General features: G+C 39.6%; 1 protein-coding gene across 5 annotated transcripts; it reads left to right on the top strand.

Annotated features, from left to right (window-relative positions):
• The first annotated feature begins 2,589 nt into the window (after positions 1-2,589).
• LOC125308111 (major histocompatibility complex class I-related gene protein-like) lies at positions 2,590-7,419 on the top strand. 5 transcript variants are annotated; one of them, XM_048264376.1, is made up of 7 exons: positions 2,590-2,702; positions 2,872-3,126; positions 3,784-3,867; positions 3,989-4,059; positions 4,387-4,618; positions 5,274-5,403; positions 5,884-7,419. In XM_048264376.1, the coding sequence occupies exons 1-7, from the start codon at positions 2,645-2,647 to the stop codon at positions 5,894-5,896; spliced, it is 843 nt and encodes a 280-aa protein (XP_048120333.1). In that variant the 5' UTR covers positions 2,590-2,644; the 3' UTR covers positions 5,897-7,419. The 5 variants fall into 5 exon arrangements, with proteins under 5 accessions (XP_048120333.1, XP_048120330.1, XP_048120332.1 ...); XM_048264373.1 differs by having other exon boundaries at positions 3,784-4,059; positions 4,337-4,618; XM_048264375.1 differs by having other exon boundaries at positions 2,590-3,126; positions 3,784-4,059; positions 4,337-4,618.
• Positions 7,420-18,692: the final 11,273 nt, after the last annotated feature.

Here is an 18,692-nt window from a genome sequence, read left to right as displayed (position 1 = left end):
GACACTTTGAAACACAACAGATGATAAACTAGAAAATGTAATTTCGAGGAAATTCGAGGAAGTGCATGAAAATGCAAAACATTAACATAAAATGCAAAACAAACTTTTATTTGGAAACAGTTGTGGGCAGAGGAAACACTTGGCGGGAGTCATAGTTATGATAGAATGATAGAAATGACTGAACAGTTAAATAGTTGAGTAAATAGTTAAATTATTTAATAGTGAATTATTGTAGTAAGGGCATTTATTTTGAAACAGTTACAAGGATACAAGGATACAAGGAAGTTTATTGTCACATGCATATAGTTACTGGAAGTAAGAAATGCAGTGAAATTATGTCTGGTGTCAGCCTATTTGTGCATTTATGGGGGGGGGGGGGTTGCAGTAGAAGAGGGGTTTAGGGCCTGTCCACACGGAGACGCTTTTTAGGTTAAACGCAGAGGTTTTGCTTCGTCTTGGCCGAGCGTCCAAACGAATCCTGTAAACGCACTGCCCGAAACCGCACTTTTCTGAAACCTGGTCCCAGAGTGGAGAAATCTGAAACCGTAGCCCGTTTAAGTTCGTTTAGACAGCGAAACCGCACATCCTGCTTGCGTATCGATGATGTCATCGCCACACCTCAGCTGCCCTGGACTTGCACTTATAGTATTGCCTAACAATACTAGTTTTCATACATGACATTACCTACGATTACACTCCGTTAAGATAAATATCACAACTGATGCTGCGCAGCGCCGATAGCTTATGACTTGGTGGACTGAACACTGTTTTTCCCGGTGTTTTTTTATGCATAGCTATACTGTCAGTGACGCGAGAGAACTTAAGTTATTAGGAAAGTGCGGTGTAAGTTTAGGCTACATTAATTTGTGCGTAGTGCCAGTGTCATTCATTTATTTTACATGTCTTACAACATATATGCATGCATCCACAGTCGAGTGAAATCAGATATAAGCATACAAAGACGCTTAGAACTCACGTTAAGCCGATGGTAGCACACTGAATGCGAATGCACGATTTGATGCAGGTAAAAGTATTGACTGTTACTAACGAAGGTTTTATAGCAATATTATAAATGTGGCGACAGAATAGCCTAGAACTTGGGTAAGCCTTGCGTTTAGTAGCCTAATTGCGGTGATGGCCAAAACTAATGTGAATCACGGACTATCCTACAACCAAAGAAAGTAAAGGTGATTAGTAGGCCTACCTGCGTTAGCCAAATAAAGGACGGGACTGCACCCTTCACAAACCGTAAAATAAAGTTTATTAGTTTTACAGTTGACTACAGTTGACAGTGCACCATCAGTCCACACAAACAAACAAAAAAGGCTAGGCAATCAAGGAAATGGGTAGATGGAGGAGAAATCAAAAATAATAAATAAAAAGTTCTATGGAGATGTGCAAAAGTTGGAGAAAGTCAGATATGTGTGTGTGTGTGTGTGTGTTTTGACGTGTGATGAAATAAGAAAATAAATAAAAGGTCTGTAGCATAGGGAGAGGGATGTAAAAGTGCTAAAAGTCTTGTAGGTTTGTGTGTGTGTGTGTGTGTGTGTGTGTGTGTGTGTGTGTGTGTGTGGGTGGGTCATGAGTGCTGAGGAGTGAATGAGTGCAAAGTCAGTATAGTGTGAGTTCAGAGTTGGGAAATGTTTGAGAGTGCTGAGGAGTGAATGTGTGCAAAGTCAGTATAGTGTGAGTTCAGAGTTGGATGGCCTGGGGATAAAACTTCTCCCTGAGTCTCTCAGTTCTGGCTTTGTGACTACATAGGCGTCTTCTTGATTTCAGCGGTAGGAATCATCCATTGTTAGGATGAGAAGAGTCCTGGCAGTTGTGGGCAGAGAAAGTAGTTGAACAGGACCTGTAGTCTTAAGAGAGACAGATTGTATGCTTAATGCCTGAGACAGTGTAGTTGTAGGCCTAGATAGTGTAATGGATGTTGATAGACAGAAAGTTGACTGGATGTTGATAGGCAGATTGTTTAATGAATTGTTGATAACTGATAAAATATCAAAAAGTATAGAGTTTACAAAAATGAAAAATACATTGCTCAAGTGCCCTTTTCAAGACCTACGTTACACAGTTGAACGAAGTTTCTACGTTAAGCTGAATTAGACGCAGAAATTTGGTTAGGAGAAGAAGAAGAAGAAGAAGACTTCGGATAACAGAACAGTCCATTTTCATGCACTGTAACCTTTGAACTACAGCGTATGCATGATATTAGAGCATCTTTTACAGACATTCTTAAATATTCCACCAGAGATTTCCCTTCATATAGCCTAAAGTAGTCGCCTAACACAATGCAGAGAGCTTTGGTGGCCTTCAGTTAGCTACTATTGGCTGGTGGGGTGGGAGATCTTACTAAATATTCAAGATGCAGTACTGCGTACATAAAAGCTTACAAAAGGTCTATTTTTGGCATCATGCAATCATCTTTTAATTTGTCATTTTTTAAACCCCGTGTCCCATCTGAACGCACAACATTAAATGGTTAATGTACGTATTTTTTTTTAATGCAGTGTTGCGTAAAAAACATAAGCCTACAGTGTTGCGCACGTTGCGCAACCATGGCAGGAAGTGTATTTTACTTTCATTTTCGTATGATGGTGCTTTAAGCCCTCAAACTGTGAATAGGCTTTGGAAATTCTATACTATGCCAAATTTCCTCTTAGGCATGGTGTTATTATTGGTAAACGAACAATGTCTCGCAGGTATGTTCTCATCCCTAATCCGGTCTTTTGTAGGCTACTCATTTATTTTAGTAGCCTTTATAGGCTATTGATCTACGCCGTGGGCCTACTAGAAGACGGCCTTGTCGCAAGTTGTGAGCGCATTAATCTTAAAATAACAAATATGTATTTCTTGTTGTATAATTTAAAGATGTCCACTCTCTTCATCGACGTTGCGTTGCGACTCAGGGGACTTCATTTCCTCAGAACATACAATTTTTAATGGTAGATGACATTATGGTCTACTATTACATGACTGCTTCGAAGGAATTCTCAATACCGCAGTGGCTGAACCATTCCGAGGGTGTTTTACTCTGGGAAGAGATCAGGAGGAATTTGAAATATAATCGTTTCATCATGGACACTGCCATAAAACTGACTAGCAAACGCTTCAATCACTCACATGGTAAGCTTGTCAAGCTTTATGTCAGTATAAAAATGCAATTCAGAATGTTGTATTGAATTGGCAAGGGTTTTCATGTGGCCTTTTAGTAGGCCTAGTGGAAGAAGTAGCCTATAGTACACCACATCGAAAGGTTTGGGCTATTGTTATTCTTCATAGAATTCTCACATGAGAGACTACATCTCCTTACATCTTCTGAACACACAAGTTCTCTGATGCTATAATATGGTTGTCTCCACCAAACCTCCATCGCCACCTAGTGGACATGCAAACTGTGCTGAAAACCCACTTCACTACAAGGACAGTATAGTATAAGTATATATACTCTTTTGATCCCGTGAGGGAAATTTGGTCTCTGCATCTATCCCAATCCGTGAATTAGTGAAACACAGTGAACACACAGTGAGGTGAAGCACACACTAATCCCGGTGCAGTGAGCTGCCTGCAACAACAGCGGTGCTCGGGGAGCAGTGAGGGGTTAGGTGCCTTGCTCAGGGGCACTTCAGCCGTGCCTACTGGTCGGGGTTTGAGCCGGCAACCCTCTGGTTACAAGTCCGAAGTGCTAACCAGTAGGCCACGGCTGCCCTTAAAAGGTAACAGGTAACAGGACAGAATGGAGATTCGTATTTACCTTTTCCTTTCTTCTGTCTTTGTATCTAGACCACTTTTACCAGGCCCATGGTCGGTGTGAGTGGGATACAGAGGATAAGTACGTTTCAGCATCCTTGGGCCATGCTTATGACGGTAAAGACTTTGTAAGTTTTGATGTTACATCCAGGACATGGGTAGCTGCAGTGCCAGAAGCAGTCTTCTATAAAACTAAAAGAGAGGAAAATACTGAGGATCTGCATCGACTGATTTACAGCTACAAACACGGGTGTATTGACTGGCTGGAAAAATTGCTGCACTTCAGCAAGGAAGAAAGGAAAGAGAAAGGTAAATATATCTTAATTCAAGGAGCAGGACTAAAATATATTTCATGAATCATAAATCTATGTTTGTGATGCCTTAAACACATAGACACACACACAAACACATACACAGCCGTTAACAACCCCATGAAGAACATTGTAAACAATGCAAAATGAAAAGAGATGTACAGTATAGAGATACAGTAATGCGGTTGTAGTGACATAAATCTACATAAATACATACACACACACACATACACACAATGATGCACAGGTAACATTCGTTTTGATTTTCTGTGTAGTTCCAGATGTGGTGCTGATTAAAAAGTCTTTCCCTGGTTCCTCTGACAAGCTGGTCACATGTCACGTGACTGGTTTTTACCCTCGGGCGGTGCAGGTGGAATGGCTTAATCAAGATGGCCACTTATCGGATGGAGTGAGCCGTGGGGAGGTGCTGCCCAATTGTGATGGCACATACCAGGTTAAGCAAACCCTGAAAGTACCAGGCGGAACCCAGTGGTCCCAAGTCTACAGGTGTCAGGTCATACACAGCAGTGTGATTGGGAACATCACAGTGGTATGGGGTAAGTATAAAGTAAATTTGGGGTCAGCCACCAACATCACTCTGCCTGTATGCAGGCCTACTTACTGATTGTGTTATAAAATGTTTGCATTCAACAGCTAATTAACCCGAAGATGACACACACATCACATCATAGTGTGTTATTACTTATTGATAATTAGCTTTGAAGATTGTTTAGGTTGTGAAGTGCAAATATGGTAAAGTCTAGCCTAGAAATCTAGACGCGCCCCTAGCGGCAGCAAATTACATTTGCTGCCAGGGCTAGTCTAGCAACTCTCCGTTGGCTTGTGAGCTCCAGAAATCGAAACTTAATCAGGCATTTAAATCGTGTACAGAGTCATTTGGTGGGCTTAACATAATGATTGATGGCAGAGTTGCAACGGGTTGGCTTGAATTCCCTGCTACTTGAAAACAAATATCCTATTGCGTGCAGAGGGAATTTGAAAGACAACTGATTATCCCGCCCCTCGGACTGAGCACTGCGAGCAGTGAGTGCCCAGACCCTACATTTTAATGTGGGTCTGGCTCGCCAGGCTAGGTAAAGTCAGTAATAAAGCTCAAATGAGATTCAGATGACATACAGGAAGCTATGTGCAACACACTAGATCCGTGTATTAAGCATCAGCATACAATACTATTTCTTTCATCCTTTTCAGATCCCAAGAAGAGCTTGTTCCTGCCTGTGATAGTGGGAAGCACCATTGGATCCATTGCCGTGACTGTGCTTTTTGTGATAGTATGCTTGAAAAGAGGAAAATGTCATCAAAACCCTGCAGAGTTATGTTGGTAAGGACATTCGAGCTCGATTTCTAAATGCTCAGTGGAGTCACATATTTATTGTGCATTCTGGCTGTTTCTCCTTTCTAAAACACTAATGAAAGTTTCAACAATATGGGGTTCTAATAGAGTAGGCACATTTAGCTCTACAACTTTGAATTACCATGCACCTTAGGAGGTGATGCCTTTGTTTCACGACATATTAATGGTAGTGTGAATGTCTTAAATGTTCTGTTAATTCACATCTTTAATATTTATCAAACACAGTAGCATTGGTCTGTTTAGATAGTGTTTTGGAAGAGAAGCTTCCAGAGAAATACAGTGGAACATGGTGAAGAGTTTGAATTACCATGACCGATCAAGTTACAAGTTACTAGTAATGTAGAAGGTGATGTAGTAGTTGATGTAGAAGGTACAGCCGTTAGGCACATATTGGCCAGCTACAGTTGACCAGATGCCTAAATATACCTCTCTTGTAAACGATTTCAGGAGAACAACTTGAACTTGCCACCTCAATGTAGCACGGAGCCATGCAATCCACCAACCTCTCCACTCATTAAGCAACGATAAACAGACTATGGGACAATGAGGCATAGCTTCACCAGCAAGCACATGAATCTGTTATAATAACCATCTTCTGTTTGTGTACTGTTGCAAACTTGTTATAGGCTATTGTTTTTGATTGATGGGTTCATATTTTGCCGTTATACCCTTATCAACAGCTTCAGTTTAGTTCTACTCAGATATGCTTCTTGCAGGGTACTTTTGATGTTTTTACCAGGTCATATAATTTGCTTTCTTAGCCATTCAGTATGTGCTCAGATAGCTAAGCTTGTGTATTCATACATTTGTCTTATTTATATATTTATTTTATATTTATTTTATTTATCTATTTGTCTTGTTACTTTTTTGGTACTATCATTATTTATTTGGGGAAAAGGGGCTCAGAAATTGAACAGATCTTATGTAAATATTTTTGTAAAATTAGTCCAGACTAAGGCTGTTACATTTCTTGTAATGTATTATATTTATTTTACTGAGACTCCTGTTTACATGATATGAGAGAAAGTCTCTGGTACACACAAGAAATCTAATGCGGACCAACAACTTACCAAAAAAATGCCCATGTCCTTTCAGGGCCTTTGGGTTAGTGGTGTACATGACAAAATATCTAGTGCACACCGGAAACTTTTTGGCATGCACATTGCTCCATTGCCACCTATTGAACAGAAACATTTTAAAAGAACTTGCTCGGCAGCACCAACAGTCACTAAATTGAGGTGTTCTTTTTTAAACAGTCATTCCAGTTCACCTGATCTTGCCAACAAATATCTGCCATCATCACTCAGCTCCACCTATATTTGGTTGTACTATCTAATGTACTGTATTTGTAATAATTAACTTAATTTGTTAATGGTCATGTATTTAAATTCTCCCTACAATGGTGTATATTTTGATGTTAGATGTTTATGTTGTTTGTATTGTTGTTACGTTGTTTTATTTATTGTTTTATTGTTTCGCTACATTGTTATTGCTTTCGAAAAGTATCTTCTCTAGCTGACTTGTTCTGATGGGGAGGTTATGATGCTTTACATGTATTTAAATGCTAAAGACATTTCCCTCTGATGTCTTTCTTCAGTTTTCCAGAGCATATTTCAAGTCAAGTTGCTTTGTTTTTACATTACCAAAGTGCTTCACATATATAGTAGGCCTAGGCCTATACAAAATACATAAAAAAGAAAGGAGTTTTGATGAATAGGCTCTGTCAGGCTGGCTTTGCATCCGGGCTAAAAGCTAACCATGGTTTTGGTAGGCCTAGACTAATTAACAATGGTTCATGAAATTACAACGTTTGTTTGGGTAACCATGGTTTATGAATATACGTTTATCATTGTTTCACTATGGTTAAACCTAGTAGGCCTATAACCACAGTTACCATTAACACTTCGGGTGCCCCCCACCTCCCCCCAACATTCTAAATCAATTGTATGCACCATATTGCTATGTAGCATGGTAATATTATACACCATTTAAAAGCTTGAACTCTTTTTCATGTACAATCTGTATAGTGCTTTACATTGTCAGATTAATCTTACTATGTCTCAATTAAATTTGATAAAAAATGTAGTATAGTTTGCACAACATGGAATAACTGTAATAACTGCACTAGGCTATTTTAAGTGTCAAAACTGCAGTTTCCCGAGTATCAATTTCTGCAGTTTTGGAGGAATTATTTGCAGTGCAAATAATTAATAAATATAATAAATTTGCAATTATTTTTTTGTTCTGCAGTTATTTTTGTAAGAGCCTATAGGTAGACTATATAGGCAAATGTGGCTTTTCAAATGGCTATGGTATGTTTGGCTTGTGGCTGTGGCAAATGGCTTGTGAATGTGAACACAGCAAGAAATTGAAATAGACAATAGGCTATAATCCTATATGGAAAACCCACTGATACACACTTAAATGCACGGCCTTTCATAATCATAAGTTAATAATATGCCTATACTAAATTCCTCAGTAAATGAAAGAAAACTGTCTATCAATCGATACATTTTCAAACCAGCACAGGCTATACGTTAGGGTGACCAGACGTCCTCTTTTGCCCGGACATGTCCTCTTTTTGAAACCTAAAAATGTGTCCGGGCGGAATTTCAAAGTTGTCCGGGATTTTCTTATTCTAGCCTCAAACGTGTTTACAGCGAATTTGCATTGCTCTCTCTTTCATTCATATACAGCCTATCTATGTCTTTCATTCACAAATAGTCACGCCCTCCCCCTACAGGTAGGTTTTTTTTACAGTAAAAAAATTATATAAAAAATCAAAGAGGGAGTTTTTGGAAAAAAGAAGCTTTGTACTATGAAGGACAGTTAGCTGAGTGCAAGAGATGTGTTTTAACATGGCTAAGTCGAAAGTGGAAGTCACATAATAGATTTATAGCATTTTTGAATATTAAAAAATGTATATAAAATCAAAGAATGAGTTTTTAAAAAAAATAAGCTTTGTGTACTATGTAGGGCAGGTACCTGAGTGCAATAGATGCGTTTTGACTTGGGTAGGTCAAAAGGTCAAGTCACATAATAGATTTATAGCATTTTTGAATATTAAAAAATTATATAAAATCAAAGAGTGAGTTTTTAGAAAAAAGAAGCTTTGTGCACTATGAAGGGCAGTTAGCTGAGTGCAACAGATGTGTTTTGACATGGGTAGGTGAAAAGGTCAAGCCGCATAATAGATTTAAAGCATTTTTTTTTTTACATTAAAAATATTTATAAAAATCAAAGAATGGGTTTTTGGGAAAAAGAAGCTTTGTGTACTATATAGAGCAGTATTTTTGACATGGGTAGGTCAAAAGGGCAAGCCGCATAATAGATTTGAAACATTTAACATTAAAAATTGTATAAAATCAAAGAGTATGTTTTAGGGAAAAAGGAGCTTTGTGTACTAGAAAGGGCAGTAAGCCGAGTTCAGGAGATGTTTAGTATGGATAAGTCAAAAGGTGAAGCCGCATAATAGATTGAAATCTTTTATCAGCATAAAAAATTCATAAAATCAAAACATGGGTTTTGGACAAAAGAAGCTTTGAGTAATATAGGCAGGCCTTGTTCAAACACATTAAAGTTGGTTTGACACAAACTCGACCCTCATAGTCGGTGCTAAATAGATTTTTCGAATGTGTCGAATATCCAACGTCCAATATAAAACCAACTTTACCACGCTCAGCTACTAGGTGCAATGTACAGTAGCCTATAACCATGGTTAGGAGCATAGTAGGCTAATCGTAATTTTAAAACCATAGTGACGTTATTACTTACGTTGTTATCATTTACCTAAAAGTGCTGTCTGTATAGGGAGGGAAAGTAATCTCATCGCCATCTAGTGGTTGCGTTCCTAGAGTTTAGCGGAGTGGATGGGATTTTTCTTTTAGAAAAAATATATCTCGGTGCACATTGGGATCTTAATTTAATGCCTTCCATATGTTAGGCACTGGGGTCACCTCTATTGCTTCAAGTGGTCATACCTTATTTTTAGGATCAGTTGAATTGTTTTGAGTTTTTGTCAACACGGTGATAAGGAACTACAGCTGCATGGGACGTCACATGTTTGGGCGCTTAATCTCTAACTGATCAATACGGCAATTTGCTTAACTGGCTTAACATATTTTTGTAATAACGGAACGTGATGTAAACCGTGTGGTGATAACCTTTTGTCTGGATAACTGGTGTTGTGCTTCTACTCACATGAAGAGCTGGCTGTAAGTGTTAAGTGTTAATGCTAACCAGGCTAATAAACAAACCATGCTAGCGTGAGTAACGTCGAAGGGTAAAGTCACGTGACTTCTTTTGTAGTTCGTTTATGAAACAAAAGGAGCAATTTCGATTTTCTTAAATAAGGCAAAATAGGGTCTGACATTTTCACAGTTAGAAGATTATTACTGTATTAACGTTTTTCATGTGAGGTATTCTAGGTTCTATAGCTTTGTTTACATCCACCTGGTAGGCAAGGGACAAGTTGAACCCATTGAACATCGTTGTCTGCAGCTGCCTCTCATTAGGCTACATCTCTGTATTTCAGCAATGTCAACATTTCAGGCATCAATAAAGGTGATGATGAAACGTTATCCCATTGTTCAATATTTGATATCCTGTCACAGGAACGTTATTTCGCTAAAATCGCTCTGATTTGGTGCATTGATCTGTATTGATAACGTTATGGGAGAACCTGCATGTAGCCTATGGTAGCCTAACTTTTTTCTCTGTTCAAAACTTCGGTTTACACGAAGACGATAGACTTTCTTAGAAGCTGTGAAATTTGGCCAGAGAGGAACATGTCTTCCCTCTGAAAGTTGACACAAAATCAAACAATATTTGATCATTTAACTTGAACTGAACAGGACAGGTTTTGGTAGGCAGTAGACTCAGCAGACGTCAAAACGGTAGCCTACATAGCCAGCGTCAGTCAGCATCATGTAACATTAATGTCGTTAAAGTCATGAATCCTGTAACATATTATAACATTTAACAGCGATGACTCATTCGAAGACGATCTGCATGGATATATAACCACCCAGAAAAACTCAGAATGTGAGTGATAAAGTTTATTAATTGTATGAAACTTTTTTACTAATTCATTGCAGCATCGGCTATATTAGGCTGTTATGCTAGCTAGCCTTTAAATATGCTATTTTAGTCATGTGGACTTGATTAAACGGGTAAAGATAATTCATAAACTGCTTATTTCTTACATGACTGAAGCAGTAGCCTAGGTTCAACGGTGGTGTTTGAGGTTGCTGTGTTAAGTTCAGCTCAAAAATCAGTTTATTTTGACATATGGGAGTTAGCCTAACTGAGCTGTAGGCTATATATAGCACTATTCTGTTTTCATTTATTTTGTGATTAGCCTATATAATCAAATGACACTCATGATAACTTGAAATAGAAGGACAGAAGATAGGTGATTGATGTCCACAAGCACGAATTTCACGAATCACGAGACAAATTAGAACAAACTGTTTTGGTAAAAATAATCTTGCCATGTTTAAAATGCTGCACTTTTTCCCTTCATAGCCTATCTCTGGCAATTCATTTTTGGATGACTGTAGATAGTTGTATTTTAGCCTACGTCTTCTTAGACAGTAGGCTACACCATTAGCCATCTTGAGAATAAAAGACTTCACAGCTGCTAACGATCATCCTCCACAACCACGAGGATAGGTAGGCTAAACGGTCATTCGTTGCCTTTTTCCCAGCTAACAATTTATGGTTCCCCATAGTTTTTGGTTTCGGGAACGTTAGTTTTTGGTTCCCAAACGTTCCCCGAAGGTTAGTTTTTGAGTAAGTTTTGGTTCCCATGGAAAGTTTGCTGAATGTTCCGGGAACGTTAGTTCTTGGTTATATAAAACGTTCCCTGAACGTTCCCCTAACGTTATCTAAAGGTTGCAACCTTTAGAGAACCTTCCCCTAACGTTCCCTAACCGTTGCAACCTTTAGGGAACATTCCCATAATGTTCCCTAAACGTTGTAACCTTTAGGGAACCTTCCCCTAACATTGCAATTTGCATACCAATTTTATTATTACTTTAAACTGCATGAGCAGGAATGCATTATTATATATTTGCAGGAATTAATGAACAGGCAAAATTGATGGGATTTATAACTTTAAAATAAAATAATCAAAATACAAAAGGTCTAAAAATATATATAACCATCAGACTCCATGTTACCCAAATATACGAACACAAGGAATTTGACTTTGTTAGGTGCTCTATACATTCAACAAATAGACAGACATACTGTACAATAGAGACAACAATATACATTGTGGCAGATACCAACACAATAATATACAAAACAACTATAGAAATAAGACATAATACCAATATAAGTACACATGGAGTGTGATGTAGAGTGCAAAGTAATAGTGCAAATGTAGTGTGCAAGACACATATTGGAATGATAAAGTATGTAATGTGCAGGTGAATGGTCAAAGTGGGGATGACCCCACTTATCTGCAGTTCAGGAGAGTGACGGCAGTGGGAAAAGAGGGGAGGAAGTTAAAGAGTGTGTGTGCAGGATATGTGGAGTCTTTGGTGATGGTCTCTGCCCGCTTAGGTCCCAGAGTACAAGTCCTGGAGGGAGGGCATTTGGTTCCTCCTCTCCTGCAGCTCAGTGACTGTTGAGCAGGACGACAGCAATACGTCATCGACTGGAGCAAAGGGAGGTGACCGGGAGCTCCTTAAGAGCATGAGCAGCTCATCCATCTTCTCCTCAAATGCATCCATTCGCTGTGCCATGCGGTAATGGTTGTCCTTATTGCTATGGAAAAATGGATGGTGTTAGTTGTAGTTGTTAAATGCATTATATACCTGCATATGTGAACAAATTAAGTGAGTCTTCTTACCTCTTATTTCCGTCTCCATGGCCAAGCCACCTCCCTCTGTGTGATGAGTCACTTGTGCTGTTTACAACAAAAAAAAAATTAGTTACTCTCAAGTTCCTTGTCATGAAATTGTATTTACTTGGAAATGGAAAATTCAAAGACACTGTACCTTCAACTGGGTCCCAAGATGAAGTGGCAGGCGTTATAATAGACCCATCCAGCTCTGGGCAATGAGCTGGTTGCCTGTGTGGTGTTGACTCATCTAAAAAGAAAGTACATATGAATATTGGTCAGTTCATTTATGGTAGGTTTCTTGCACATGACATTTGCAAAAGATAAACCTATGCTGTTACATTAAACAATCGCTAAAAAGAAAAACTCACATGCAGGTGGTGGAGGCAGTGACATCTGCTGACCTAAAAAAAGGCAGGAAGAGACAAATACATCAGAACAGCCACATGATATGCACCAGGTTAATAAACATGAATGTCAGAAGTTCCATGGTAGGAAATATGACTCAACTGGTTTCTTAAATACATGTTAACTTACAGACAGGGCTTCCAGGCACACGCACCATCCTGGAATGCTTTCTTGCTTGCGGAACGGATTCATCTGAAATAAAAGACCATACAATCTGCACTGATTGCAAAAAGAATATTTGAATTGTGTAAATAATGTGTAAAACCTGTACACAACCAGATTTTCTTGACTGGATATTTGGCCCAGCTTTTGACTTGGTTTTTGTATTGTAGCCCAGAGAATTTCTAATGGGGAGACACAGCATCCATAGAAATGCTACTTCATCCTCCAAGCGTTTTAATAGGATGTTATGGTCAATGGTGTCAAATGCTGCACTCAGATCAAGAAGCACCAAGAGGGCGCAAGATCCAGAATCAACTGCTAAGAGAATGTCGTTTTGGACTTTAAGCAAGGCCGATTCAGTGCTGTGCAGAGATCTAAAACCTGATTGGAATTTATCACATATATTGAACTCACTCAGATAAGAAGAAACCTGAGAGAGGACAACCTTTTCTAGTATCTTTGACAGAAAAGGTCATTTAGAAATAGGCCTATAATTCTTCAGGTCACAAGGTTAGGTTTCTTAAGTAAAGGTTGCACAATTGCACGTTTAAAACCTGAGGGGACCACTCCATTGGTTAGTGAGTGATTAATTATGGCCAATACAAGAAGGCAGATGATGGTAAAAACTTCTTTAAAAAGGCGTGCAGGTAAAACATCTAAGTGGGAGGATGTAGATTTCATATGGGAGACAATCTCAGAAAGCTGGGAGGAAGATATAGCCTGAAACTGTTGGAGGCAGCTAGGTGAAAGTTCTATCACTGAGGGATCCGAATCTGGAGGTGAGATTTGAGATTTTATTTTGTCAATTTTATCGATGAAGAAGTTGAGGAACTTCTCACAGATTTCTGTTGAAGGGGCAAGAGTAGATGACGCAGAGGCAGGATTTATAATAGAGTTAATGGTATTAAATAAAACTTTTGGCCTATGAGCATTATTGTTGATAAGCTGAGCATAATACTCAACCTTTGCTGCCTTAACAGAGTTTTGGTAGGTCTTTAGAGAATCTCTGAAAAGGTCATAGAAGACCTGAAGCTTCTCTTTTTTCCATTTGCGCTCTGCTTTCCTGCAAGATTTTCTGACAGAACGGGTCGTGGCATTTAACCATGGAGTGGTGATAGTTTTGACACGCTTTTGTTTTAGTGGGGCAACACAGTCTAAGGTCTCAAGACATGATGCATTAAAGAGAGTGACTAATTTTTCAATGTCAGAGCAGGTGGAAATAGCAACAGAGATATTAGGTGAGTGAGAGAGGATGAAAGTATTAGAGAATGTTGTGGCTGTGGTGGAATTAATAGAACGGGCAAAGGAATAGGACTTAGGGGAGATACAGGGGACCAAACAAAATAGATTCAAATAAAATCAAAAATGATCAGAGACCCCAACATCCATCATTTCTAAGTTGGAAACATTGAAACCATAAGACAATACTAGGTCTAATGTGTGGCCTTTCTGATGCGTCGGGGCCATAACAGATTGCACAAGATTGAAAGAGTCCACAAGGCATAAAAAGTCCTTAACCAAAGGTTTTGATGGGCAACAGATGTGAATGTTAAAATCCCCTAAAATCATGAAATTGTCAGAGCGAGAGGCCATAAAAGATAGTAGATCAGCAAATTCTTGAATGAAATTACAATTAAGCTTAATTTTTGGTGGTCGGTAAACTAATGCACAGAGGAGGGAGGCATTTATCTTTACAAGCTGTACCTCAAAAGTGGAGAACATATCAATTTGTACAATTCTACATTTAAAGTTGTTATTATAAACAGTGACCAGACCACCTCCACGACCAGTAGCCCTAGGGGAATTCATGAAGCTGCAGTGAGGAGGGCAGAGTTCACCAAGTGGAATGACGTCATTTCCGCTGTGCCAAGACTCCGTTATAAACAAAAAGTCCAGGTGATGATACAAGGATACAAGGAAGTTTATTGTCACATGCATATAGTTACTGGAAGTAAGAAATGCAGTGAAATTATGTCTGGTGTCAGCCTATTTGTGCATTAATGGGGGTAAAAAGTGCAGTAGAAGAGGGGTTTAGTAGATTAAGTGGCAAGGGCTGCATAAAAAGGTGGGGGAGGATTGGGATTGGGTGGGGGCACCAACAAGGAGCACCCAAGAGCAACAGGGGCAAGGAAAAACTCCCTTACCAAGGAAGAAACCTTGGGCAGATCCACGGCTCAAGGGGCTAACCCAACTGCCAGGGTCTTGGTGTGTGTGTTGGGGGATGACAGGGGAGATGGGATAGTGTGCTGTGTATGTGGGGAGAGGGCAGTGTGCAATATGTGTGTTGGAGAAGCTTCCTCATGAGACAATGTGCTGTGTATTGGGGGGCAGTGTGCTGTAAGTATGTTGGGGATGTGTGTTGGAGAAGCTTCCTGATGAAATAATGTGCTGTGTATGTAGGGGGCAGGGACTTACTATTGCAAGCAGAGTACTGTATGTAATGTATGTGAGTGATGACAGTGAAGATGTGTGTGTGGGCGGGAGGACAGTGGAGCAGTGACTGTGTGTGTGTGTGTGTGTGTAGTGTGTAGGTGGGTAGGTGGGGGCAGTGTGCTGTAAGTATGTAGAGGATGTGTGTTGGAGAGGATCCTGAAGACAATGTGCTGTGTATGTGGGGGCAGTGTGCAGCAAGTATGTAGAGGAGTGCTGTATGTATGTGAAGTGATGACAGTGATGATGTAAGTGTGTGTGTTGGGGATGGGGGTGGGGGGGCAGAAAGGCTAGGCAATCAAGGACATGGGTAGATGGAGGAGAAATCAAAAATAATAAATAAAAAGTGTGCAAAAGTTGGAGAAAGTCAGATATGTGAAGCACGTGAAGCGGTCGTTTAAAATGAAAGTCTTGTTACAGATAGGTAAATAGTAGGGATGGGAAGTCTGACACCGAGGCACCGAAAGCTCGTATCACTTCCGCGAAGCAATCTGCTTCGGCACAATGTATCGGAGCGCGTATCAAAGTTGTAAGGTCACGTGACTGATGACGTACGAAGCTTCGGATGTCACTGAAAAGTTTAAATGGGACATTTGACACAGGGGCACCGGTGCTTGTATCAAACCCCTAAAGCGTTACGGGTTCGATAAACCTTTAAAGTCCCCAACACATATGTTTTGTTGCACAAGCACCCTTCTAAAATTGTAGCCCTACACAAGCACTTCACAATCCCCATTGTACACATTGCCCCATGTTTTCACAATGCCCTTTATACAGTATGTTTTCTGTACCTGACACTACTGTGGTCATCTACAGCAATTAGCCTACGTTATTTTGCCATTCGTTTTTGCAAAACATCAAATGAAGTCTTAAACACAACCACAATAGAGAAGCATGCAATATCAAATAATGCTATCTCATGGCAATTATGAACATGGCGGGATTTGAACTGCGGTCGCGCGTGCAGTATACGAACACGCTACCACCCTCCCAAGGCCATTTTAAGATTGTCACCGAAACAGCATTATTTAAAACCAAGCACATTACATTTTCAATTCAAATTATTAGAAGCATATCAAAACTATAATGTTTATTCCAATGACTGTAGGCCTAATAGTTTTTACTCACAAGGGAACAGAACACGTTGTTTGCTTTGTTTTACCAGTGTCAGAGAAGGGCCATTTGGTCGGCATGTGGCTTTGTCTGTGATTGTTTAATCGCTAATGAGAGCCGCCGTTATGTCTGCTAACCACCAGATGTCACTATTTTGTATTCGATGCTTTGACACTTCGAAACACTTACGATACAATCAGGAAGAACCTTCCAAAGCCTCATGGGGCTTCATTCGCCCAACCCTAGTAAATAGGCCTATTATTTAGACAGAAGTAGCTATTGCACTGGTAAATAGATCACATAAATTCCCATTGAGAGACTGTATAGCCTACTGATAAGCTAGCTAGCAGGCAAACTAACTTAGCTAACGTTAGTTATATTATCACCATTTTTCTTTTTTCTACCTGTAGGCTATAAGTTACTTTGTTCACGGCCTGCTTAAACACAGCGCATAAGATAGGCTATATCAATCACTAATAAGGTCGAGATTTCACTCAAGCGTCTGATGTTCATAACTTAAATAGGCTAAATGCAAATGGTAGGCCTAGGCTAAACACAACCGTGCTTGACACTAGTCTATTGTATCGTTTCCATGCAGTAAAAAAAACTCCCAAATTGTCCTGCTTGCCTATGTAAAATGCATATGACCACAGAAGTTCGTTTTCAAAAATCATTAGCCTATTTACAGGCTGCAGCTTAAACACGTCCAGATGAATCTAACTGTTGGACTTAATTTGTGCAATTAGGCTATGTAATAAAACAATTTGCTTGAGTTATAAAATAGCTGTAGTCCTATTATTTAGGCCTACTCATATAGGCCTACTGTAAATCCTCAAATTATGGCAGGGGTCTTTTCTTTACTTATAGGCTGCGTAAGCACATGCCTTTATTTAATTAAGCATTATTTACTTTTTATTATAGGCTGCGCAATTGTGCATCTTAAGCCTCTCGCAAGCTCAAAAGAGGGCAGCACGCGACTTATCTTGAGAGCGACGTGAGACCCTGGTGTAAATATTAACTTTCAGTGTTTTACGATGTCTTTGTAAATTAGGCCTACGTTTAATTAAAAAGTGTTTCTTGCGTGCGTTCGTTCTCTCATTCCCTCTCCAAAATGTTCCTGTTCTAGGCTGATCAAGTGCATGAACCCAGCATTGGTGTGCGCATCACATGAATCACAATTGAGACAATAGATTGATCATCTTGTACAACTGCAAAGCCTTATCATAGGCATGTTACATTCATGAAATGAGAAATGGAAATTATAGAACGAAAATGACGGGCAGCTAAATGTTTTAAACTTGCGCAAAACTTATGAACCCAGCATCGGTTCGTCGCATAAATCAAAACAAACTGAAGCAACACTGACCATTGGACAATCCTACCACAAAACCTTTCCATAGGCATTCAACGTTTATGACATAGCCTAAGAAGTGGATTATGAACGCATTTCATCACACCTGACAATTAAACGGAGCTGTGGCTTTTCGCGATTTGACTGATTCTTGAGGTTTCAGCGCAGTGTTGACTTGCATGCGCGTCTTTTTAAGATGGTGAGCGTAAACGAAGGAAAGCCCTCTAATCGGACGGGCAAGACTGACAAGTAGACCGTGCCGTCCGTGGCTACGCGTTGGCCTATGTCAAACAGATGCTTTCTCTTCGATCTCCACAAATTAAGCTAATTCCTTAGCCGTTTGAATAAATTTGCGTTTGCGATTAACAACGCGACAGACAACGTTGTGTTAAATAGGGTAATACTAACTTTGTTCAAAATTGATACATTCAAGTTGACTTTGCAAAGTTGTGTAGGCTACCGCGCCAGTTGAAGTCTGCATGTACAGTTATTGCACAAGCCACCGTTTTGATTTGCTTAGGGGAGATGCAGGCTGAACCCGTTTGAGGGAGAGAGGCGCAGGGAGAGAATGCGTGCTGTAGCCTACACACATCTCTATGAAATAATGTAGCCTGTCAAGGCTAATCCATATTTTAAATAAGCAATCATGGACACAAAAATAGGCTATATGAATAGGCCTAGGCCTAATGCAGGAATGGACGTTACAGTTATTCAGTAACTGTAACGAATTAATGAAATGTAAATGTTTAGACTAGACTACTTCGTTTCCCAACAAAGTAACGAAATTACATTAACGACGCTATATCCCAAACATAGGCACAGAGAGGGTTAAAGCGGAGCTAAATCAAGGATCTTTGATAGGCATATTGAACTTAGTTTTGGTGGATGATGCATGGACAGATCAGTGCCCTAGCCTAATTTACCCTCGGAAATAATTCGACA

The sequence above is a fragment of the Alosa alosa genome, chromosome 15, assembly GCF_017589495.1.
Source record: "Alosa alosa isolate M-15738 ecotype Scorff River chromosome 15, AALO_Geno_1.1, whole genome shotgun sequence".
Lineage (NCBI taxonomy): Eukaryota > Metazoa > Chordata > Actinopteri > Clupeiformes > Clupeidae > Alosa > Alosa alosa.
This window is presented reverse-complemented; position numbering and strand designations above follow the sequence as displayed.

Excerpts from the sequence above, each read along its gene's own strand:
- LOC125308111 (XM_048264373.1), top strand. The coding sequence starts at position 2,645 with ATGCCAAATTTCCTCTTAGGCATGGTGTTATTATTGGTAAACGAACAA. Across the intron at positions 4,060-4,336 it reads GGAAGAAAGGAAAGAGAAAG|TTCCAGATGTGGTGCTGATT; the intron begins GTAAATATATCT and ends TTTTCTGTGTAG. Across the intron at positions 4,619-5,273 it reads GAACATCACAGTGGTATGGG|ATCCCAAGAAGAGCTTGTTC; the intron begins GTAAGTATAAAG and ends CATCCTTTTCAG.